This window comes from Crinia signifera, chromosome 4 (genome assembly GCF_055691185.1).
Source record: "Crinia signifera chromosome 4, ASM5569118v1, whole genome shotgun sequence".
Taxonomy (NCBI): domain Eukaryota; kingdom Metazoa; phylum Chordata; class Amphibia; order Anura; family Myobatrachidae; genus Crinia; species Crinia signifera.
This window is the reverse complement of record NC_139220.1, coordinates 248,001,142-248,027,324: the sequence shown is the minus strand read 5'-3', so window position 1 is coordinate 248,027,324 and position 26,183 is coordinate 248,001,142. Positions and strand designations below refer to the sequence as shown.

General features: G+C 41.2%; 1 protein-coding gene across 1 annotated transcript in view; it reads left to right on the top strand.

Annotated features, from left to right (window-relative positions):
- AGBL1 (AGBL carboxypeptidase 1) overlaps window positions 1–26,183 on the top strand; it is a 535,096-nt gene that overhangs the window by 61,969 nt on the left and 446,944 nt on the right. The window contains exons 6-9 of the mRNA XM_083184211.1: window positions 17,063–17,271; window positions 18,674–18,845; window positions 20,724–20,785; window positions 24,420–24,533. Of these exons, the coding sequence (XP_083040337.1) occupies window positions 17,063–17,271; window positions 18,674–18,845; window positions 20,724–20,785; window positions 24,420–24,533 (557 nt within the window). The remainder of the gene's footprint in view (window positions 1–17,062; window positions 17,272–18,673; window positions 18,846–20,723; window positions 20,786–24,419; window positions 24,534–26,183) is intronic.

Here is a 26,183-nt window from a genome sequence, read left to right as displayed (position 1 = left end):
CCTCACTTATCAAAGAAAAAAGATCAGTTGAGAAATACAGCCAAGGATTTGGTTGTTCTGTCTTTAGTCTCCTATGTTTCTCACATTGACTATGTGCTTGGTTTTCTTCATGTTATGTACTTTCAAAATAACAATGTTATCAAATTGTTTAATAGCAGATTATTTTCCTATATATGTAGTCATAATGTCAGAATTACACATCTTAGCGTGTAGTGTTTGTGTAAAGTTTAGGGTAGCAAGACACTAAGGCAACTAGTGGCAAGTTCCAAGTGGACAAAGCACATGTCGACATGTCTGCTGACATTGATTTCATGTTGATGTTGAGGGGTCTAGATTATGACTGCCACCATTATAATTGTCAACACATCATAACAAATTGTTATCAGTCTTCAGCTGAACTGCTTCTTTGTGGGTCTTTGGATGGATATCAATAGCATACACTTTTGCCAATGATACTATTGGATTATTGTAGTAGCCCAGAGTTCTTACAAACATTATTTCTCTGTTCTTGTGGAAGGCAGTGGTGTTTCCAGTCATGTGATTATGTTATCGATGTCGTAGCTGAATTCAGTTGGAGCAGTGTATTATTGTGAGGAGGAGAATGGTGGCAAGCGGAAAATAAATGACTAAATGTGACTATAAAGACTCCGGCCACTGAAGAATACAGGTTGTAGTCTCAATGCACTGATATATATGAAAAAAAATAACTTTTATCCACCTAACTTATGATTATATTTAGAACAGGTATACGATATACATAACAAGGGTAGATTGAAAGCTGTGGAAAGCTTTGAATGTTATGTTAACAGTGAGGATTAGAATTTTTTTTATAGTACAGTTGCTGAATCTAAATAAATAATAAGAACTAATAATGGCCCTTATTCTAAATCGGACGGTACGGCCCGCGTGCGGCCGTACCGCCGATGTTTTTATTCTGCACATGCGCAGAGGTCAATCTGCGCATGTGCAGCCCCCTTCGCCGCAGACGGATTTCGTCCGCCGCAAAGGGGGCGTATAGGGGCGTGAGGGGCTTCATACCCTCATTTCCCTATGTGTACGCCCCGCGTTTCATGGGCGTTCCCATGCAAACGCGGGGCGTATGCATGGTAATGAGGGTATGACGCAACTCATGGGGGCGGAAAGCTGACGTCGCCGGATGTCAGCTCTCAGCCCCCATGCAAGCTAGCACACGGACGATTGTCCGTGTGGTCTCAGCTTGCGGGAGCTGCTGGGGCGTGCGGACCTGCCTTCGATGGTCGACGACCATCGAATGCAGGGGGCAGCTCCCACCATGGTGGAGGCGTACGCCTCCACCATTTTTATGCGGATCGCCAGCCGTCCGTGTACGGACGGCCGTGGCGATCCGTCTCGTGGGCGGGGATTGGTTTGTGCGGCCGGAGCACCGTGTGCGGCTCCGGCCGCACCAACCAGAATAAGGGCCAATAAGAGAAAGTACATATTATTGAGCTATGGTGCAAGTCCAATAATGAAAATGGCCATTGGACAATACAAAAAAAATAAGAAAATTAGAAATACCATAATAAATTAACATCATACACACAAAGTCAGTGGTAGCCAACTCCAGTCCTCAAAAGCTACCAACAGTTCACGATTCCTAGATCACCTAGCTGGGGCACAGGTGCACTCATTACTGACTGACACATTATAAATGATCCACAGGTGGAGCTAATTACTTCACTTGTGATTCTGTGAGGAGACCTGGAAAACATTAACTGTTGGTAGCTCTCGGGGACTGGAGTTGGCTATCCCTGCACTAAGTGATATCTCAAATGATATCACTTCTTTTGGTCCTTCTGAGTGATTATTGTTTGTTATATCGCTTAGTGTGTACACTCAATATGTGCGCTCTCCATCAACCTCCATCTGTACATGCAGATCAATCTTGTCTACTGTATATCGTCAATGACTGCATGTTCAGCGGGGGATCAGATGATGTCACTGAATGATAACATTAACGATATCGTTTAGTGTGTATGCACTATATCGTTTGCTGGGAGTTCAGCAGGAAATCATTGACAATATTGTTTATAAACTATATAGTCTAGTGTGTATTGGGCTTCACATTGTGAACATGTTGAGCATACTGTGGGGGAATTTTCATAGTAAAATACAATTTTTTTAGGAATATTCGTATTTTGGGCATTTACTATGCCAAAAATATGCATATTTGTATTTATGGCACATTCGTATTTGTATTTACAAATACGAATGTATACGCCATCGGAAAATACGAATAGGAATCACCATTTAAAAGAAAAGAGGACGTGATCTTAGCCGGAGGAGATTTGTAAGTATAATTTGCTTCCACAGGTCCCCTATGGATTTCTTCGGACGCCAGGCCCGGACGCCGGACCAGGACACCAGACCAGGACCAGGACACCGTAACTAGGGCTACCTACTTGCTCATTATAGGTAAGTATCAGTATGTATGGGCTCTGTGTGTATTAAAGTTTTATTTTTATTATGTGTCAGTGTGCTTTCATTTAACTATTGGTTTTGTTGTGGAACTAAGAGCCCCAGCAAGCCCATTAATGGGCCACATGCTGGGACTTGTGGTTCTCCAAGTCCCAGTATGCGTTCCAGGCTTGCTGGGACTCTTATTTCCACAGCAAAACCCAATGGTTTCTTCAATTTTTTTTTACACTTTATCAGCCCGGTACCCACAGCCCAGGGGTACCGGGGACAACACCAGGCTTCATCCTGGCCAGGTAAGTCCTGGAGGGGGGGGACCCCTTTGTTGGGGGTCCCCACTCCCAAAAGGACCCCTGGCCAGGCTGACTGGTCGGTAGGGTTAATGCTTTGGCTGGGGGGACTTGTATAAAAAGTCTCCCCCCAGCTATGGCATTATATAATTTCTTATTGTGCCTTATTTCTGTATTTTTGGAAAACCACTGTATTGATTGCTACAGTAGGTTGTTTTTTCTGGTTGCGCATTTTGATAATTTACCATCTTGTTTAAACTTACAAATCTTAGATTTCATAAAGCCAGTGTGGTTGTGTGATTACAGCTAGTTTTTGTGCATTCAATAATTTATTTTGGGATATTTTAACAGGAAAATATGGGTAGATGCATATATCATTTCTCCTACATACTCAGTGCCACATGTCAGCATATGCTGTCAACTTATAAATAAGTAACAACAATAAGTGATAAGATTGGGAGCTGCCGCAATAACTCAGGAATTACAAATAGGTTTCATACATTTTAAATGAAATGACCTCAAATTGTCACTTTTTCAACCAGCGATTTCTGTGACTTTATAGTAACACCACAAATTGTCCAGAAAGTGTTTTCAGAGTGAAAAGAAAGCTTACATATTTTATAAAATATAACATTTTCTGATGCAAAAGACAAAAAGAGAATAATCTAGTCTCTTTTAAATAAAAAAAAGTCTACGTTCTAAATAAATGAGTTACAAAATCATTAATTTTTCTGTCTCCATTTGGTTAAAGAACATTTAAGCTTAACATATTTTATCCAGCAGGACTGTGTTGCATTGTCTAGCATAATTCCCACTTCCTTTAATTAGTGGTCTACATGCAGAAAAAGAAGTGTATACACAGTTGTGCTCATAAGTTTACATACCCTAGCAGAATTTGTGATTTTCTGGCCATTTGTCAGAGAATATGAATGATAACTCACAAACTTTTCTTTAACTCATGGTTAGTGGATGGTTACCTTTAGTAGCCATTTAAACCCATTTGTGTCAACTTGTGTGCATGTTATCAGGCCAAAATCTCCAGTATATGTAAACTTTTGATCGGGGTCATTTGGGTAGTTTCTGTTGTCATTGACAAAGAGAGCCTGTCTCTCGAAACGCGTTGGTAGCCTGGGGAGAAGCAAGTCCACACACCGCCGCCGATACCGGAAGTCACCAAACCAGAACTTCCGGCCAAGCACGGCACACTCGCGGAGGTCCGGAACACGGCGTGGAGGAAGATAGAAGGCCAGAAGACCTAGGTAAGCTTAGGGACAGATAGGGCTACCAGGTCTCTGCAAATAGTGCCACCTATCACCACCGCAGCACGGACCAGCAACCCCACCCACCATAAAAGGGCTGTGAACATTGTTTTTACTTTCACTTTTTTCTTTTGAGCGGCAAAGCACCTTTTCACCTACACATTAAACTTAACACACCCAAGAGCTTTTATTTTATCCTTTAAAACTGTACTTATCCAGCAAAAGCAGCTTCCATGAGCGCAACCTATACTTATTATATCCTACCTAGTTTCTGTTGTCATTATGATTTAAAAAGAGTAAACACAGTTGTTTGACAATAAATGGCTTCTCCCAGCCACTAACCATGAGTGAAAGAAAAGTTTGTGAGTTATCATTCATATTCGCTGACAAATGGCCAGAAAATCACAAATTCTGCTAGGGTATGTAAACTTATGAGCACAACTGTATATACACTTCTTTTTCTGCATGTAGACCACTCATTACTGGAAGTGGGAATTATGCTAGTCAGTGCAATACAGTCCTGCTGGTTAAAATATTTTAAGTTAAATGTTCTTTAACCAAATGGAGACAGAAAAATTAATGATTTTGTAACTCATTTAATTAGAATGTAGGAATTTATATATATATATATATATATATATATATATATATATATATATATATATATATATATATATATATATATATAGACAGCAGGAGGCTGCGGCACTCTCACGGGCTTTGTTCAGAAAAGAAGCTCACACAGACAAGCAGGTGGCCACCTGCTTGTCTGTGTGAGCTTCTTTTCTGAACAAAGCCCGTGAGAGTGCCGCAGCCTCCCGCTGTCTACAAATTTCCTCATGCGTTGCACCCCGGCCACTGTTACCCTGTAAGCGAGGAGTGCCCGCCCCTGTCTTCTATATATATATATATATATATATATATATATATATATATATATATATATATATATATATAATAATGTAAACAAATGCAGAAAACCAAAGTCCAAAGCACCTGAACAGACCAGCACATCCAATACTTCAAATGATGAAATAAGAAGGGTTTTTAATGAAGGGTTATGATACTCATCACATAGGCGGACAGCAGCTATCTTTTATCCACATATCCAAAGTGGTAGCAGCACAGAATTGTCCCATCCATGAGCAGCTCCCTGACGGGCCGTTTCGGCGATCCAACGCCTTTTTCAAAGGGTAACCACTGAATGTGAGCTTATTTATTATTTATTTATTATTATTTATTAACAGTTTCTTATATAGCGCAGCATATTCCGTTGCGCTTTACAATTGCAGACAGTGAAACAACAAAACAGGGTATTTACAGACAGTCAAAATGTAGGAAACCAAACCCTTATAACACAGTGGAATGTACCACTACTTACCTGGCATAAGGTAATCGCCCCGCACTCTCCCGCCATGCTCCCGCCATGTCAGCGCCGTATCACACAGCCGCGCCATTGTCCCTCGTTCCGGAACCAAAAAACCGGAAGTGGAACCAAAGACGCTGGCCGCAGATCCGGGGAGCTGCATTAGCGGGCGTACAGGCAGGAAACGTGCCGGACGCCTCCCTGTTGCCATGGCAGCGCGGAACTCACATACTAATTCAAAACAGTAAACCAGTGAAAAAACGCTAACAACCTTATATAAACAGTGTGTACATATTTGCAAAAAATGTCCTATCGGTCAGATGATAAACATCACAACCAATGCAGAGTAAGACATACAAATAAAGATCGTAATTTGCATAAACATATAACTATGTAAATGAGGGGGGGCCTGGGGGTGGCTGGTCTGAGAATTCAGTAATAAGAGAATATTATAATTAATTGCCTCGCACCACCATTAAATATGGTGTGCAAGATGCTTTTTTTATATATGAAGAGCATAATTCACATGCACTATAAGCCGACCCACAAGCCTCACATCATATTAAAATAAACAAGAAAAAGCATGAAAAACAATACAGAAAAATATACAAGCACATCTAAGAAATAGCAAGCTAAAGAGATATATCAAAAAGGTCTATGGTCAAATATTGACCACATGTATCCGACCAGGGACACCCCACTTAGCCATGCTAAATGAAAATGGACATATTAATCTCCTCATTTAATCCCTGCGGAGCCAATGATTGAAGATTGTAAATCCACTGGCTTTCACGCTGGAGTAGGCGTTTGTGTCTGTCCCCCCCTCTTCTCAATGGGGGTATATGGTCGATAGGCATAAATTTAAATTCATTGATCTTATGACCGCAATAGGCAAAATGCCTGGCAACTGGCGGGGTGGTATTATCCACCTTAAGTAGTGCTTTCTTGACAGATGAGCGGTGGGCTGCTATTCTCTCTTTAAGAGAGCGGACTGTTTTGCCCACATATATCTTATGGCATGGACAGGTCACCATATACACCACGAATTTGGTGTCACAGTCCATACGGTGCCTTATTTCAAATTTCTGGCCCGTCTGTGCATGCTGCCAGCTGCTGCCCGTGATGATGTGTCCACAATTAACACAGCCTGAGCATCTGAACGAGCCCTTTCTCGTACTCAACCATGTGCTTGGTCTGTCTACTCTCGGGCTAATGTCTGAGTAGATTATGCGTTGTCTGATGCTCTGGCTCCTCTTATAACAAAACATTGGAGGTAGTTTGCACATTCCACCTATCAGAGGATCCGTCTGTAGGATATGCCAGTGCTTCATCATCACTGCTTTGAGTTTGCCAGACATAATGGAATAGGTATTTGAGAACATCATCCTCTCCTCCTTAGGCCTATTCTGTTCGGTCATGCTCAAAAGTTCGTCACGGTTAAGTGCTCGACACCTCTGCTTTGCACTTTCGAAAGCAGTGATGATGAAGCACTGGCATATCCTACAGACGGATCCTCTGATAGGTGGAATGTGCAAACTACCTCCAATGTTTTGTTATAAGAGGAGCCAGAGCATCAGACAACGCATAATCTACTCAGACATTAGCCCGAGAGTAGACAGACCAAGCACATGGTTGAGTACGAGAAAGGGCTCGTTCAGATGCTCAGGCTGTGTTAATTGTGGACACATCATCACGGGCAGCAGCTGGCAGCATGCACAGACGGGCCAGAAATTTGAAATAAGGCACCGTATGGACTGTGACACCAAATTCGTGGTGTATATGGTGACCTGTCCATGCCATAAGATATATGTGGGCAAAACAGTCCGCTCTCTTAAAGAGAGAATAGCAGCCCACCGCTCATCTGTCAAGAAAGCACTACTTAAGGTGGATAATACCACCCCGCCAGTTGCCAGGCATTTTGCCTATTGCGGTCATAAGATCAATGAATTTAAATTTATGCCTATCGACCATATACCCCCATTGAGAAGAGGGGGGGACAGACACAAACGCCTACTCCAGCGTGAAAGCCAGTGGATTTACAATCTTCAATCATTGGCTCCGCAGGGATTAAATGAGGAGATTAATATGTCCATTTTCATTTAGCATGGCTAAGTGGGGTGTCCCTGGTCGGACACATGTGGTCAATATTTGACCATAGACCTTTTTGATATATCTCTTTAGCTTGCTATTTCTTAGATGTGCTTGTATATTTTTCTGTATTGTTTTTCATGCTTTTTCTTGTTTATTTTAATATGATGTGAGGCTCGTGGGTCGGCTTATAGTGCATGTGAATTATGCTCTTCATATATAAAAAAAAGCATCTTGCACACCATATTTAATGGTGGTGCGAGGCAATTAATTATAATATTCTCTTATTACTGAATTCTCAGACCAGCCACCCCCAGGCCCCCCCTCATTTACATAGTTATATGTTTATGCAAATTACGATCTTTATTTGTATGTCTTACTCTGCATTGGTTGTGATGTTTATCATCTGACCGATAGGACATTTTTTGCAAATATGTACACACTGTTTATATAAGGTTGTTAGCGTTTTTTCACTGGTTTACTGTTTTGAATTAGTATGTGAGTTCCGCGCTGCCATGGCAACAGGGAGGCGTCCGGCACGTTTCCTGCCTGTACGCCCGCTAATGCAGCTCCCCGGATCTGCGGCCAGCGTCTTTGGTTCCACTTCCGGTTTTTTGGTTCCGGAACGAGGGACAATGGCGCGGCTGTGTGATACGGCGCTGACATGGCGGGAGCATGGCGGGAGAGTGCGGGGCGATTACCTTATGCCAGGTAAGTAGTGGTACATTCCACTGTGTTATAAGGGTTTGGTAAGCTCACATTCAGTGGTTACCCTTTGAAAAAGGCGTTGGATCGCTGAAACGGCCCGTCAGGGAGCTGCTCATGGATGGGACAATTCTGTGCTGCTACCACTTTGGATATGTGGATAAAAGATAGCTGCTGTCCGCCTATGTGATGAGTATCATAACCCTTCATTAAAAACCCTTCTTATTTCATCATTTGAAGTATTGGATGTGCTGGTCTGTTCAGGTGCTTTGGACTTTGGTTTTCTGCATTTGTTTACATTATTATATTTATCTCTGACCTGGCACTCAGATTTGATTAAGGAATGGTGTGCGTTCCCTACAAGCAACCTATATATATATATATATATATATATATATATATATATATATATATATATATAGACAAACGATTAGGCAATAAGGCGTCACTCGGGGAGTTTTTTCAGGTGAAAAAAGTCAGGTTTATTCCGACATGTTTCGGGCTGCTTTGCCCGTCCTCAGGGAACAAATGTGCTCACAAATCATACAGAGTAATATACCCTAGTGAGGTCCCACCCCCAGCAAACATAATTAAGAAAGAGGCATACTCACCTGCACCGTATAGTCAATCCGCCGTCATCTCCCTTCCGTTCGGCCGCTTGGAAGCGCCGATGACGTCACACCAGGCGCCGTCACATGGACCCGGTCTGTGTCATCATCCTGCGCCCGCGCACGCCGTCGGACCTCTGATGCGGCTGACATTACTTCCGGGCAGGCGGTTACCATAGAAACAATGTAAACAATCTGTGCAAGATATAAAAAAATAATCAAAATTAGAAATATAGAAAATAAACACATATTAACAAATACATTTAAAGTACAAATAGCAAAGCTGCGGCTACACTTCCTATAATACCATAATTAATTTAATTATACAAATATGACTGTAATATAAACTTATAACCTACTCCCATGCTATCCGCAAATTGTTCCCCTAATACTGTTAATTACCTAACTTCATGTGCCAGAATCAGCATCAATTAATTTATCAAAGGAATTCCTATAAGAAATGATGCAACCCCAACTGCTCATTAAGCCCTTTTGGGGCCAAAGTGTCTAGGCGAAAAATCCACCTTGTCTCTACTTGTAGGAGGCGCTTACTTCTATTGCCTCCTCTGATAGTTACAGGAACATGGTCAATTATTTTTGACCTAATGCTGGCCACACTGTGTCCATGTTGGGCACAGTGTCTGGCCATTGGCTGGTCACTTGTCCCCGTATTCAGGGCCTGTCTGATGGCCAGCCTATGGTTCGCCATTCTTTCTTTGAACTGGCATTCTGTCTTGCCCACGTAATATAATCCACATGGACAAGACAGAACATATATAACGAACCTACTAGTACAGGTTAATGCATATTTGATACTGATCTGACGTCCAGTGTGTGGGTGATTGATGCTTTTCCCTACCAACATAGAACTGCACGTAATGCAGCTTATGCATCGGTAGCACCCTGCCGATCTTGACAAAAAATGTTTAGGGACTTCAGTCTTTCTAAGGTCTGTGACATCTACTTTGACTAATTGATCACCAAGATTCCTCCCTCTTTTGTAAGCCGGCATGATACGTGTGTTCCTCAAACCTGCCAGGTCTTTATCAGTATTGACTATTGGCCAGTACCTTTTAACCTGCTTGGCAATTACAGTGCTGTCATTAGTATACTGGGTTACCCAGGGAATCCGATCAACTGTACTATTTTTGCTTGTTTGGACCAGAGTTTGTTCTCTGGGGATGTTAAGTACTTTTTCTTTGGCCCTTACTAGGTCTTTTTTCTTATAGCCCCGATCCAAAAAATTTTCTTGCATTGCATCTAAGTCTCTTACTGTTTGTAAGGGATCACTTGTGATCCTCCTTACCCTCAGCATCTGAGAGTAAGGCAGGCCACGTCTTAAGGATATTGGATGATTGCTTTCATGCCTCAGGATGGTGTTCCGGTCTGTCTCCTTTATAAAAATTGATGTAGTCATTTTTTGGTCCACCACCTGTATTTTAACATCCAGAAAATTAATAATGCTATCACTCATTACAAATGTAAATTTGATGGGGCAATTGGTTGCATTATGTGCCTCGAAGATATCAACCAGCTCTTTTTCTGTACCTCTCCAAAAAATCAAGAGGTCATCAATAAATCTTACAAATAACAGTAACTTATTTGCATATGGTGCATCAAAAAACAGTTGATGATCAATCATATTCATATAGGCATTGGCGTACGATGGGGCCACATTCGACCCCATCGCACAGCCAAGCCTCTGGCGGAACATAACACCATTGAAATAAAAGTAATTCCTATTCAAGGTCAAAGTCAACAATTGAAGGAAAAAATTGGTAGGAGGACCTTTATAAGAAACACTAGAACCTATTAACTCGCCAACTGCCTTAATGCCTTCATTGTGCGGTATACTTGTATAAAGGCTCACCACATCAGCGCAACACATTAAAGTGTCCGCTGGCAGCTCACCTAGGTCATCAAGTTTCTTAATTAGCATGTTGGTGTCTTTCAAGTAGGTTCTAGTGTTCTGTATACATGGATTTAAATGGGCATCAAGAAAGGTAGACACAACCTGGAAGAGCGACCCCCTAGCCGATATAATAGGCCTGCCTGGGGGGTTTACCAGGCTTTTGTGTACCTTTGGCAAGGTATAAAACATAGGTGTGAGCGGATACTCCACACTCAAAGCCCTACACAAATCTTCCGATATGATACCATCATTTTTAGCCCCCTCCAAAACACCATCTAATTCTTTTTTATAATCAGTCACAGGATCCTTTGTAAGTCTCTCATAAACCTCTGCATCGTTCAACTGTCTAGAACATTCCTGTACATAGTTATTGACCCCTTGTACCACCACTGAACCCCCCTTGTCAGCCTTTCGTATAATTATGTCCTTGCGGGCCTGCAAGTTCTTTAAAGCATCCTTTTCAGGACGAGATAAGTTATTATAAATCCTTTGCTCAGACATCTGAGTTGTCCCAGCATTTTCCATCATCCTCACGAAAGACTTAATGGATGGGTTCCTAGTGGGGGGATCAAAAGTAGAGCGAGGTAGTAACTTTTTAACTTGCAGTGGGACATCACTACTTGGGACATTCAAGGGGGGTATCTCAGTCTGCTTTTTATTCCCAAAGAACTCTCTAAGGCGGAGTGAGCGTCCAAATCGGTGGCAATCCACCTTCCACTGGAAATTGTCCATTGAGTCACTTGGTACAAATGACAACCCCTTGGACAAAACTTGTACCTCATGTCTGTCCAGGGGCACGTCCGATAGGTTAAAGACCAGTTCTTTTATTGGTTGCCTCTTTTGCGACCTCCTTTCCCTCTCGGTCTGCCCACCACGCCTCGTCCTTTCCCTCCTCTTGGGGGTCTTTTGTTGTTTATTGGCGATGCCTCGCCTAAAGGGTGGATGTTCTCTGAGGTATGTGGTGTTGGTATATCCGCCTCACTCGCCGAGGTGCTGGTACCTTCATAATTCGTGAACCGGTATCTTTGTCTTTGATGCTTAAATGGCCTTTGTGTCCCACCCTGTGGGCCCGACGTGCTTAGCCAATGATATACTCTGTTCATCTCGTAATCAGATTGTACCTTACGTCGCTTCTCCCTTTTAAAACGGATCAAGTCCTTGCGGTACTGATCAATCTGTTTATCAAGCTTAGAAGCCCAATCCATCTGTTTATCCTCCAATAGTGTGGTTTTATGTTGTAATTCAAAAGCGGCTAGTTTATTTCTTGCCTGGGTCAGTTCTTTAGATGACTCATCAACTACCAGGATCAACAGGTCCATTGAGCACTTATTCAAGATACTCACCCATTTTTTACAAAAGGCAATATTTTGTCTGCCTATAGTTGGGGAGTTCTTGATCCTAAAACCACGCGGAATTTGCTTATCCTTATAGTAGTCCGCAAGGGTAGAAGCATGCATCATAAAGTCCACTTCACGTTTTTTCATAAAGTACCAGTCCTTAAATAAATCCTCATTATCAACAACAGTCGACTGTACCTGTGTATATATATGAGGTTTACGTAGAAACATGCTGTCGGCCGTGGAGGGTAATTGGTCCCTTTCAGAATATGCAGGTCATGTGACTTTTGCTCAGCGGTTATAAACTCCAGAATGGTTTGGTCATAGAAGAAGGGCATGTCTTAAAAATGAAAATTACTGAAGAACCTCTTCCTCAACACTGTAGTGGAGAAAGTGTGATCTTAAGTATCGTCCTTAAGGCTTATAATGTAGCTTAGCACACAAGATGGAGAAAGATGAAGTCATGTTGCCTGCTCAGAAATAAATTTGGATCTGCGCCTTGTATTCATAATTGGCTAAATATATGCTACCGCACCATCGTTATGTTTCTGCTTGTGAAAGTAGGGGCCACTACTATTATCATGCATTTGCAACAGTCATATCCCTGGTTCAAATATCTGTCTAAAATCAGTCATATCTCTGTGTATACTGAACTCTTAATAGCCAGCAATTTTGTCTACACATCCATGGTACACCATCATAACACCTGGAGTATGCGTGAATGCCCAGTTGCCCCCATATATACCTATTCAGCTGTGAGTCGAGGTGTGACTTGCTGTATTGAACTTTTCACCTGTCTAACTATTCCATATTGACCTAATGACACTATCAACACCCTCAACCTTTTGACCCATAAACCTGTGCCATGTTGACCGTTTGCAATCAACCTAGTGAATGTCAATTTAATTGGGTCTAATCAATTATCCAGATAAATGTTGCACTGTGTTAATACTCGCAAGCAAAACTGGAATGTACATTATTACAATGAAAGTGTATTTTCTGTCTGAATGACATAATAGTTTGATGATCTCCCATTGCATACGACAATATGAACATCATGGATGTGTAAGGAAAACATGGCTGATTTCATGGCCTAAGCTCTCCTGTGCTTGTCCTAACCTTAACTAAAATCTCTCTTGCTACTGGTACTTTTCTTTCTCTGCTCAAACATGCAGTGATTACTCCCATTCTGAAAAAAACATAATTCAGACCCTAACTCTCTAACTGCCGTTCTATCTCTCAGCTCCCATGCTACTGGAGAGACTTGTCTACTGTCGCCTCACACACTTTCTTAACTCTCACACCCTATTAGACCCGCTTCAATCAGGCTTTCGTTCCCAACACTCCACTGAGACAGCACTGACTAAGTGGTAAATGATCTGGTAACTACCAAGTCTAAAGGCCATTACTCACTACTTATTCTTCTAGATCTTTCTGATGCGTTTGACACTGTTGATCATACTCTTCTCATACAAACACTGCACTCCCTAGGTCTTAATGATACAGCCCTTTCCTAGTTCACATCTTACCTACAGTATCTGTTCCCTCTTTCAGTGTTCGCTTCTCTGACTCTACCTTCTCTTTACTACCTCTGTCAGTCGGAGTTCTGCAAGGCTCAGTCTTAGGTCCTCTGCTTTTCTCAATCTATACCTCCTCTCTTGGCAAACTCATCAGCTCTTTTGGATTTCAGTATAATTTATTTGCGGATGATACTCAAATCTATCTATCAACCCCATAGTTGTCACCAGTGGTTTTGGGCCGAGTCTCTGAATGTCTCTCTGCCATCTCATCTTTGATGTCTTCTCGCCAACTCAAACTCAAAAATTCCAAAACTGTATTACTTATATTCCCACCAGCTAAGAACAGTTACTATGCTAAGATCTCCATCACTGTTGACAACTCGACAATCTACCCTACCCCACAAGCTCATTGCCTAGGGGTTATCCTCGACTCTGAACTGTCCTTTGTTCCCCACATTCAAACTATCTCCAAATCATGTTACATACATCTAAAAAACATATCCAAAATGCGACCCTATCTCACACAAGACACTACTACAGATGGAGCCGGCCTAGTTCAAAGCCGGCTCCCGCCAGATCCTCTCCTCTGGTGAGCGCCAGCAATAGGGACTGGGCCAGTATCACGGCGGCTGGGCAGCATCTCCCTGCCTGTCTCCACTTTAGAGAGATGGGGCAGGGTTCATGGGGGGTCAGGGCAGCGAGGGGGACCGGCGGCAATGGCGGGGGAGGCGGCGAGGACCTGGGGCGAGCTCCGTTGCCACGGGGCACGTGAGCATCTCGTGCGCGCGCGTCCCTGGCAGGAGCCGGACGCTGGTGATACTTTTGCCAGCCCCTGCAAAGACTAGGCCGGCTCCATCTGTAAATCTCTAATCCATGCACTCATTATACCCCGCATTGCAATAGTCTCCTAACTGGTCTTCCCAAGAACAGTCTCTCACCACTGCAATCTATTTTTAATGCTGCTGCTAGGCTGATCTTCCTAGCAAGATGCTCATCATCTGCTGATCCGCTCTGCCAGTCCCTACCTTGGTTGCTGTATTGAATATAAAACCCTTCTACTAGCATATACAGCTATTAACTATACTGCACCAGCATATATATCTTTACTTATCACAAAATATCTCCCATCTCGACCACTCTGCTCTGTACAAGATCTGTGTCTCTCTTCTGCATGGATCACCAGCTCCCATTCACTATTATAGGACTTTCATCGGGCTGCTCCCATCCTATGGAATGCCCTTCCACGCACAATAAGATTCTCCACTAGCCTCCAAACTTTCAAGCATTCCCTGAAAACTCACATCTTCAGGCAAGGCTATCATATTCAAGTTCCATATGCATAACCCTCTGAGACACTTATGTATTATATAGCTTATCTTCTGGACCTGCAACTTGGTGGAACTGCTATGCTATTACTGGTGCCTGTCCTTGTGTTTCCCTGCTATGTCCCTATAGATTGTAAGCTTGCAGCAGGGCTCTCCTACCTCCAAGTCTGTCTGTTGTCACCCAGTTTGTTTATCTCTGTTTACAATTGTAAAGCGCAACGGAATCTGCTGCGCTATATAAGAAACTGTAAATAAATAAATAAGATCAATGACTATAACTGATGCTAAATTTCTTAGCAATTACCTACAGAAAGAAATAACTTTATGGAAATTGGAATAAGGAGGTGGGTTAAATGTCCAAGTTGGGGTTAGGGCTACTTACTTGTGTGGATATCATATCTATTAGCTTGTATGGTTACTGATACACCCCTTTATTAATCAGAATTGCTATTGTAAGATAGCACGAGATGTGGGGTAATGACCATTCTGATACTTGAAGCTTTCAATTGTTTTGCCCATTCACCATATCAAGGTCAGCTCTGTCCATTGTTGTGATGGCTACTGTCTGAGATCTTGCTCATGCCCAGTGAGCCGGCTGGCAGTGAGATACAGCTGATATGCTGTGGGGGTTTTCCAGGGATTGTCAGAGGAAGGAGTTTTCATACATACATGCCTGCGCTAGTCTTTCCGGCTCTGCTACGGTAAAGACACAAAGCAGGAAGAGCTATAGCGGCACGTTCCTGCAAATTTTAAAATGTTCCCTTTGTTGTTTTCAGCATTCTCATCTTTTATCATCTTTCTGGTATTTGGATATCAAATTTATTAATGCTGTATCATTACCATAGTTTATGCATAACTGGTGGGAGCATGTTCTGTTTTCTAACTGCCACAAATATTAATGGAGCAGTAATTGGTGACTGTGGAAAGCAATTTGAATTCCTTATTTCCAGAAGAAAAGTGTTGTCATATTCCATTTAATAATAATTTGTCTCTGTTAAGTATCCATCTTATCTGTAATAGCTGGATGCAACATACATAGACTAAGACATATTAACTGATTGAAAAACAAGCAATAAACTAATATTACTGTCAATGAATGACTTACTAGGAAATAATTAGTGAAGGGTTGAATCTCTGCTAAACACGCACAATAAATCACCAAGGTATTTGTGTGTGTTTGTCCATTCCGGGGAGGTTTATGTGTAATCTGTGCCATGTGTATGCCCATAATTTAAATGCAATGATTTTAATAGACAGATCTTTATGAATAGGGTCTATACACTGACGCACGGTTCAGTCCTTGGCCTGGCCAATCCTGAAAAGGGAGGGGGGGTGACATGCTCCATTTTCAGAAACACTGGCACCCTCCGCAATCGCTATGAGCTCATAGGACCCATCCTGCACTGTGCTGCACTATGGATCGCCCAAGCAATCCCAAGTGAATTTGCACCTGAACCGGTTGGTGCAGGTTCCAACACTAATGATTAGATTGTGTGACTGTGTCACATTGTTATGAGATCCCACATTAGCTGTACAGAACCCAACATTAGCATACGGTACAAAAATATAATAAATGAAGGCAGCCACTTTACTTTCCTGACCAGAGTACAATCTTAATTGAATGGAATGGTTGACTACCAGTTTTACCAATATTTTGTAAGAAGTTCAGAAAAGTGGATTAGGAATGCAGTTGCACCACACTTGCAATCTGTGCAGTCACACGTTTGCCAATCTCCAATTTACGACCCCCAGATGCTTGACGTCCTCCTTCCACTTCATTCCAGCCAGCTCTCAGATTAGGTGCTAAGCCTGTGCCACCGAAATCGATATCGAATGCAAAAGTGCAGATCATGAATTACTGTACATGTATATCAGAACTTGTGTAATTCATGTGGGTTCCAGTTTAAATGTATAGGGGAAGATGTATTAAGCCTTAACAAGAGATAAATGCAAGGGTGATAAGGAGAGCTAAACGTCCAGTCAATCAGCTACTTACTGACTTTTTTCAAACACAGCCTGTAACATGGCAGTTAGCAGGTGATTGGCTGGATGTTTATCTCTCCTTAATCACCCTTGAATTTATCTCTTGTTAAAGCTTAATACATCTGCCCCATAGTATGGTGCACCTGCTGTATGTAAATGTGACTTCAACTTTATCACTCAAAACATACCATATCATACATAACATTTCTATAAATATTTTTGGTATTGTTTTCTAGAATCGAATGTCAGGAGAGCTGTGAACAGAGGTTACGTGGGTGTCCTATTGCAATTCTATCAAGACTGGCACAGCAGTGATTCTGCCAACAATTATGTCTCTATTCGTAGAGGTCTACTGCAATGCCTTAAACATATTACTAACCTCTGTTCCGGAAGAGAAGCCTTCCTACAAGCCAGAGGAATAGAGATACTGTACACCACAGCACAGGTAACTGGAATAGCTATGGACAATTTACAGTTACTGTAGGCTGCTCAAAATATTTTCATTTTCACACATTGACCTTTTCACTCCCAAGGGCTTTGTATCCATGTGTCATCTGTATTCACTTTCACCATTTCCAGTTTCCATTACTAGCTTCATAACACTGGGCTTACAAAGCAAATATTTAGATTAAACAAAGAAGGCCTTCCTGGAGATTTACTACATATATTTCTTGTTTGCTTTCTTTAAATTGTGCAATATAGATATTTTTACTGCTCTGCAACGAATGCTTATCTTGCAAAGATCGCAATCTGTTATGGTGCAGTGTGCTGAGATTTGATTGATAGCACATATTAAATATTCTTACGATATCATGTTAAAAGTAATTTAAAAGAAAGTTATGGAAAATTGCTTAAACGCACTGTAGTATGTTGCCGAGAATGAAAGATTATTCTAAACTTTTCATTTTAACTAAAAATCCCACATGTAAAAGCAAAAAAGAGGAAAAAAGTAGCTCTAATACCAATGAGGAGTTTAAAAATATAATATACATTTAATGGTGCACATGAACATACATAAGACAAAATAATAAAATAAATGTAAAACTACATGTTAGATTGTCACACCTCCTAGTAAATGAGTTAGGATCCGGTCCTAAATGTACCGTCGTACTTGGATGTAGAAGTGGGGAAAGATTTAAACCTCACCAGTTGACACAGTCTCCTGTGAAGTTCTCAATAGTGGTATAGTTACCAACTGTATCCACCTAAGGGTGGCAATATCACTTAATATTGCCACCCTTGCACAATTGCACTTTATTGGATCCGGACCAGCCGCCCACCAGTGGGGATCTCTTTTCCAGTTGTTCACTCTACACAGTGAGACCACCATCATCACTAAAGAGGTTAATGTTATCACATGGATGACCGAAGTTCCTGTTTTTATACAACCCTCAGATAATCATTACCATGTGCAGTGTAGTTCATTAAGAGTTGGCGTCAAATTACCTTGGGTAATGGTCCCTCCAGGATCTATTTAATTAGTCTCAATAACCGGCACTTATCTGGAATTATACTTTGCATGCCTCGGGCTTCAAAAATGAAATCCTAGATAGCCAGCTCTAGGAGACCCATTTTGATGAGGTAACAGATGGGTCCAGAAACTTATTCCGGATCCCATGTGTTATCACCCAGACTGACATTTTTTGGCTGAAAAAAAAAAAAAGCTAGAATTGGATGGCCTGATAATAACCATCAAACTAAAATTGGGATAATACAGTAGCTCCCTTTTCTGAATGAAAAAAGAACGTGGCTAATAGGGTGTCTGCTTCTACATCCTCCTCTACTGCACACAACTAGTTTTATTGCTTTTTTATTTTAACTACAATATATTGTCTCTTTCTCTCTAGGAATGTCTGCATTGCAAAAACCTGGATTCTTTAGTCAGTGCAGCGATCCAGGTTTTGAGAAAGTGCTGTCCAAAGTTTACTCTGCCGCTATCCTGCATTTATAGTTCTTATGCATACCTTGTGCCTGGAACAAGCAAACCAGTAACAGAAAGGAAAACCTACTCCCAAGAAGGTTTGTAGAGATCCATCTCACACATTGGCCTTTATTCAGATCTGATCGAAGTACAAATTTGTTTGGAAAATGGGCAAAACCATGTGCACTGCAGGTGGGGCAGATGTAACATGCGCAGAGAGCGTTAGATTGGTGTGAGTTATTTTGTTTCTGTGCAGGGTAAATCCTGGCTGCATTATTTTTACACTGTAAATTTGATTTCAGTTTCAACACACCTCACCCAAATGTAACTCTCTCTGCACATGTTACATCTGCCCCCCCTGCAGTGCACATGGTTTTGCCCATTTTCCAAAAATTTTTTTTACTGCAATCAGATCTGATTAAGGGCCTTTATACTGTACACAAATCACTTGATTTTTTATTGATCCTGTCATGTGATTCTTTTATATTGTAACCCACCTCCTCCTCTTAGTGTTATTGGTACTCTTATGTAAAATCTCTTTTTGTATGGTGTTCTGCAAGTAGATTAAAACATAATGGGCCTGATTTTGAGTCAGGCGCAGCGACAATGTTAGACACAGCGAAGCAAAACTAATCGTCTGCGCATTTGTGTCTGAAGGCCCCCATACACTAGTACAATTTGGGCCGATTTCACCTGATCCTGATGGATCAGGCCAATAGATCGTCCCAAATTACATATATGTGACATCCCCTCTGACACGATGCACTATCCCATGAGCATTGGGTCGGACCCTAGAGATTGAACGTCCTGCACATAAAATCTATCAAATTGGACCCATCAACGGCACATCATCCAGGTCAGCATCAAAGTAAGGGGCCCCAGTTCCCTACCCCTTACTTTGACCATTGCTGTACTTATTGCCTACTTTGCTGCCTTGATAAAGGTCTTCAGGGACTGAAACGTTGGCAGGCTTTTTCACTTGAACTATTAAACGACGCTGACCTGGAGGAACTTAATGACAGAAGTCTGGTGGGTGCTGTTTTCCCTTTTGGGAATAAGTCTGTGTATGTATATATATATATATATATATATATATATATATATATATATATATATATATATATATATAATTTAGAGGTAGAAGGCAGCACTCTCTGGCTTTCATTAAAGAGAGACCTTCACAGGTATCAGGTGAAACAATGTTCAGTTTCATGATAACCTTCATCAGGCTAGAACAAAATACAACAGTACAGAATCTGTACAATTCTGTTCTGTATAACAATTGCACCCCCTTTGTCAGCAGGGCAAATTGTGATGTCGTTGTAGGTTTTCAAGTCCCTCAGAGCCTTGCACTCACCCAGAGTCGGGTTATGTTTAGTGGGAGATCTTTGGGCTGTACAACTAGTGTTAAAGTCTTACAGTAGTTTATTAAAGGTTTTTATTGCCACATTGGCAGACACAGGATCAAATTTACTTAGGCCTACTCGGGCACTTATTTTCAGCCTGTTGTGTTGACATCTTGCCATTGCAATTCCTTAAGCTTAAGTTCTCTGTTATGTCTGCAAATGTTCACTTTGTTAGAGAAACCGTCATTCGGTGTGGTTGGACACTCAGTCCTTTTTCCAACACATGCACCTCATCAGATGAGAGCACTTTTTCAGAAAGATTGAGGATCATTTCTTGTTTTTGCCTTTGACTTTGGCTTCTCGCTCACACTGCCTGTCTCGTCTTGTGCAGGCTTTTTTGTGGCTCCATTCTCTTTATCAGACATGTCGATGGATGATGACAACATCAGGGAGTGAGGGAGGGGGTGCACATAGATGGGCTGTGGCTTCTCTTCATTCTTTAAATATACCTGTACTGTTGTATTTTGTTCTATCCTGAGGAAGGTTATCAATAAAAGTTAATTCACCTTATGACTTTGAAGGTATAGCCCTAAATATTGATTTAAACCTGTCACAATTTATATGTTATAGATGAATCTGAGGATGAAGATGATATAGACTCAAATCTCGTAAATGATGAAAACAAGGATGAAGTATGTATTTTGTTTTTATTTACATTAATTCAAGTAGAAGTCATTGAGTAATTTACAGATTTAGAAATATTTGACTACCCTTTGATGCCTATGTATTGGGAATAGAGTGTGTATGGGGGGGGGGGGGGGGGGGGGGGGGTAGGTAATAGCCATCTGGTGTTTTTGTGGTAATTAGCAAACCAGTGTGTTGTATGTAATAGCGGTTGAATGGCCCAAAAAAAAAGAATCATCAGCATGAGATGCTGTAATTTGCTGTTATGATTTTTTTAATTCTTGGATGTAAAAAGTGCTGTTGGATGTAAAAAGTGCATCTGAAAATCTCCAAATGTCACAATAATTTAGGTGGTTGAGTCTGCCAATCTAAAGATAACGGGAATAATGTTGTATTTACGGTTAGCAGTATAACTTAGTATGGCAAAGGACAGCTCTCCCTGGACTTCCGGGTTTATGACCTAAGAGACCATCAGTGTATGTGCATAATGCTGCAGTGGCTGTGAGGGATCCAATTAGATTCCTCTCTGCTAGAAAAGCAGAAAAAAAAGCCAGTGTGCAAAGGCTTCAGTACATTCGTAAATGTGATATAACCTCCGAAAACTTGGTATTTACTGGATTTTTTTTGCATTAGTACATCCTGCCCTATAATGGAATTAAAATTAAATATTGACCACTTATAGTAAAATTATACAATTTTGGCAGAGTCAAAAGTAGGGGTTTGCAGAATGATGGTGACTAGGAGAGCCACCTATCTAGACTGGACCTATCTAGACTGCAAGAGCCGGTGCTCAAATGTTGTAATGGGTTTAAATATGAACTCAAGTGGTTAAAAAATATTTATCCACTGCTGCTGCAGGTGTTCTAATGGGTCTGCTGGTACCCACACAAGAATGAAAGCAAATGGAGGGGGGGATTGACACCATGCGCTGCTAATGGATATAAGTGATTGCCTTGCTGAATAAAAATGTAGACTGGGCCAGGCAGAGCCGGCCCTAGCCTAAATGACGCCCCGTAGGCAAGATTTTGTCTGTTGCCCCCTAGCACCGCCACTAGTTCCGCCTCTGACCCAGCTCCCCTTTCCCAGCACCATCAACCCTCATCAAAGCAGTCATCATTTTGGTGCTCCTACCCGCAATATTTTAAATAGAAACAGTGCACACAATCGGTGCGCAGCCCAAACAGGGGTGTGTTCTTGCTGGGAAGGGGCATGGCCACACAATAGTACCCCCAATTCAAATTATGCCACACAGTAGTGCAACTTTATTCACATTATATCATGCAATGGTGTCCCTTATTCACGTTACATCACACAGTAGTACCACTTTACCTTATATACATAACTCCTCACATTATTCACATTATACCCTAAGAAAAAAATCCTGAGAAAATATTGTATTTTAAGCACCTCGATGGCCACACTGCAACCCAGCACAAAGCAGTGTGTGCTGGGCAGAGGAAAAGAGCTGCAGCTACTGCTGTCACTTAAGGGGAGGGACTCCGGGGCCCCCACAGGGCCCTTCCATCAGACTTTGGCCTGGGTAATTTGTACCCCCTACCCCTTTCTCTCGGCACCCCTGATAATACCACACAGTAATGCGCCTTACACATGACACACATTATTAATCTCCTTATAACCATAATGCCCCTTACACATTATGCCAACCTTTATTAATGCCCTTCATACACATAATGACACACATAATGTCCCTTACACATATGTTGCACATTATTAATGCCCTTATACACATGACACACATAATGCCCATTACACATATGTTGCACATTATTAATGCCCTTATACACATGACACACATAATGCCTGTTACACATATGTCGCACATTATTAATGCATTTATACACGACACACATAATGCCCATTACACATTATTAATGCCCTTATACACATGACACACATAATGCCCATTACACATATGTTGCACATTATTAATGCCCTTATACACATGACACACATAATGCCTGTTACACATATGTTGCACATTATTAATGCATTCATATACGACACACATAATGCCCCTTACACATATGCCGAACACTATTGCACAACCAACCCACTGCCTCTGCTTGGATACAGATGTTTCCTCTTACATCTTGACTCAATAGGCCATGCAGCTCCTGGCCAGTCCTGCTAACGTTGGGTGCATTTTTTGCTGAAAATTCATCTCATTTGCATTGTTATGTGACCAGGACACACAAGGAGCTTCCGATGATTAAAATGATATGCAGCATGCCTATATTCTGTGTGCGACTTTGGCTGTACCTGCATACGGAATGCTGTGTTACAGTGATTTCCATGAATACACTATTTCATATGCAGATACAGCCTCACTCACACACAGAATATAGGCATGCTGCATATCAATTTTATCAGCAGAAGCTGCTGATGCCCCTAGGCATTCCAAATGCCCTAGGCAATTGCCTGGTTGGCCTATGCCTAAGGCCGGCCCTGGGGCCAGGTGTAACAGCACCCTATATCTGAATTCTAGCACCTTAAGACACTCTGAGAACTATTGCACATTGGTGCTTTGAATTAGCTTGGCAAATTAAACTAACACTTATGTCCAACAGTGCAGTGGCACAGGATAAATATAAATTCACGTAGTAGTATATAAACGTGCAGATTTTAATTATCATTGTTTTGCTACTATTGCAATATATATAATTTTTTTTTGTTATGTTTTTCATTAAATTGTATATCTGCATGTTGCTTTTTATAAATTTATAACTATACAGTGTGTCCAGTCTACATTTTTATTCAGCAAGGCAATCACTTATATCCATTAGCAGCGCATGGTGTCAATCCCCCCCTCAATTTTGGCAGAGTATTTTATAAATAAAAAGTAGACCTCCCCATTTTTAATTTTCAGGAAGGAGGAAGGAAGGGGTGGGCCCCTATAATCCTTGGGCCCCTGGGAAACTGCCCATTAAGCCCGATGGGAAAGATAGCACTGTAATCGGGCCAATGTTTCACATTCTGCAGCTTGGTAAATGTAAAAGTTTAGCAGCTCCCAGGGTCTGCTTTTCTTAGCTTTTACGAATAATCACCACAAATTGCTGCATAATTGCTGCATTTCCTGCATAATTGCTTTGGTAAATATGCCCTAAATATATGTTCACATGATATTCCTTTCATATAACTCTGCATTGAGATAAACTGTATTATTGTGGTACTTTTCAGGAGTGATTTAATTAAAAGTGATGGTCACGATGTGTCTTTCCATAAAGGAACATTGATAGAGTTTCCCTATAGAGCTGAGCAGGAAAATAAGTGATGTACAGAATATGGTAGATACAGTATGTGCACAGCTTAGCATTGCGACAATAGTCTGCGACACTCACATGCCACCGAATTGAGCTGCCCCCATTGGAATGAAAACATTGTTAACATACGGATTACTACTGTATGTCTATTCAAGTAAAATATGTATGTATATGATTATGTATAACTCTTACTGTACATACTTCCGATGCTCTTGTCTTCACACAAATGATTGACAATAGCCGCTCATGAACTTCACACCCCTTTGTGGTCTTCTTTCCTAACCCTTCCTAACACTTTTACTACAATATACCTACTTTTTTGAACATGAAAACTACAGCAGCTTTTTGCCTTATTATCTAGGATGATGATTTGGAAACAGATCTGAAGAAATTAAAGTCAAGACCTAAACCTGATCGAGAAGTTGAGGAATTTCAGCAGTACAAAGCATTTTTTTCTGAGCTTTTTGAAGATAAGGTAAGATACAGTACTTGATACAAGTGGTTGGCAATCAGCTGTTATGCCATACTGTTAAGGTTTCAGTCATATAGTTTTTACCTAATACAGGTACCTAGGCCCAGAGAGCAGGATTTCTCTACCTTTCTGTATCATATTCATCAGATGTCTGAACACTTACTCCAAGTAGTACCTAATGTACTTAATGTAAATATAAAAAATACCTCTTCAGCTATATTTATGTTATTATATTTATTAATATTCCCAAATAATAAAACTGTTACTTTGAATTTAGTTTAACAGACTGAGGGGCAGATTTATTAAGCTTGGTGAAGTGTGGCTGGTACTTTATGACCGGCCAATCAGCTCCTACCTGTGAAGTTAGATGCTTGGTTTGAAAAATGACAGGTAGTAACTGATAAAGATCAGACACTTTATCACTTCACTGAGCTTAATAAATCTGCCCTCAAATTCTTCTTTGCTGCACAATTCGGAAAGAGTTTACTTTATATAACTTAGTAGTATAGTTAGTATAACTTATTAGTATATTTTGGAAAATGGCAATATATTGGGAGCAGAATATAGCTTATTTTACCTTGTGTCCCCATAGGGGTGTGAACTAAATTAATGATATTTGGCTACCGTAGTTATATGCAAGGAGTGCAGATGCACATTGCATTCAGTTGAAATAAAGTATAGAAAGGGGTCCTTTCTCGTGTCATTTTAAAATCCAAAACATCTGTTAGAGGAGGCAGGTGTAATGTTGCCATACATACTACATATATTAATATAATGTGTAACAGCCCTCTTTTGACAACATTAACTTCTTGATTAACCTCCCCCGGCTCATACTGGGGAAAAATTCTTAGCCCTTTGAGTGCCGACGTTGCTGTGAGAGATTCTCCAAAAATCCGCTATAAATGCTGGCGTCGCTCACAGCAACAGTTCCTTTTTTGTGTGCGCTATTTTCAACTAATCTTCAATTAATTCACTTGGCTGTATTTGTATTTATTTATACTAAAAGAACAGTTGCTGTGAGCGGCGCTGGTATTTTAACAGATATTTTGAGGAACTCTCACAGCAACATTGGCACTCAGGTTAAGCCTCGAGAAGTGATAAAGTGGCCAAGATAACGAACCAGCCAATAACCTCCTAAATCTCAAGTGACAGGTTGGGCTTAAAATGACAGTTCTCATTGGCCACTTTATCTCTTCACCAGGGTTAATCTGCTCCACTGTTATAGTGATTCACTTGTATTGAACAAAATATGACAATCTCTTGCCTTAAGGATGATTGTCATTCTGTCTATCTACTAACAGTGGCTCCCAGCATCATCATTCTTCATTTAACTTGTCTCTGTAACCTACATCTAGACACGGTGGCCACCGGCTATGATGCGGGAGTGTGCATCAGTGCTCACTGCTCATTGCTGGCCTGTACACACTGGGCAGCTTTTCAGCTTAAAGAAGCTCAAATGACAAAACTGAACTGCTTTCATTTAAAAATTGCCCAGTATGTATGGGCCTTAAGTTGAGTAAATGGAGTGTCTAGGGCTTTGCCCTGTCTTAACCAACATGCCAACAAAAGTGCTCAATATCTCTGCAATTTTTTATGGCTCTTGCTTGCCTGCCATTCGAAAATCTTCCAGCATAATAGCCAACAACCCTCTCA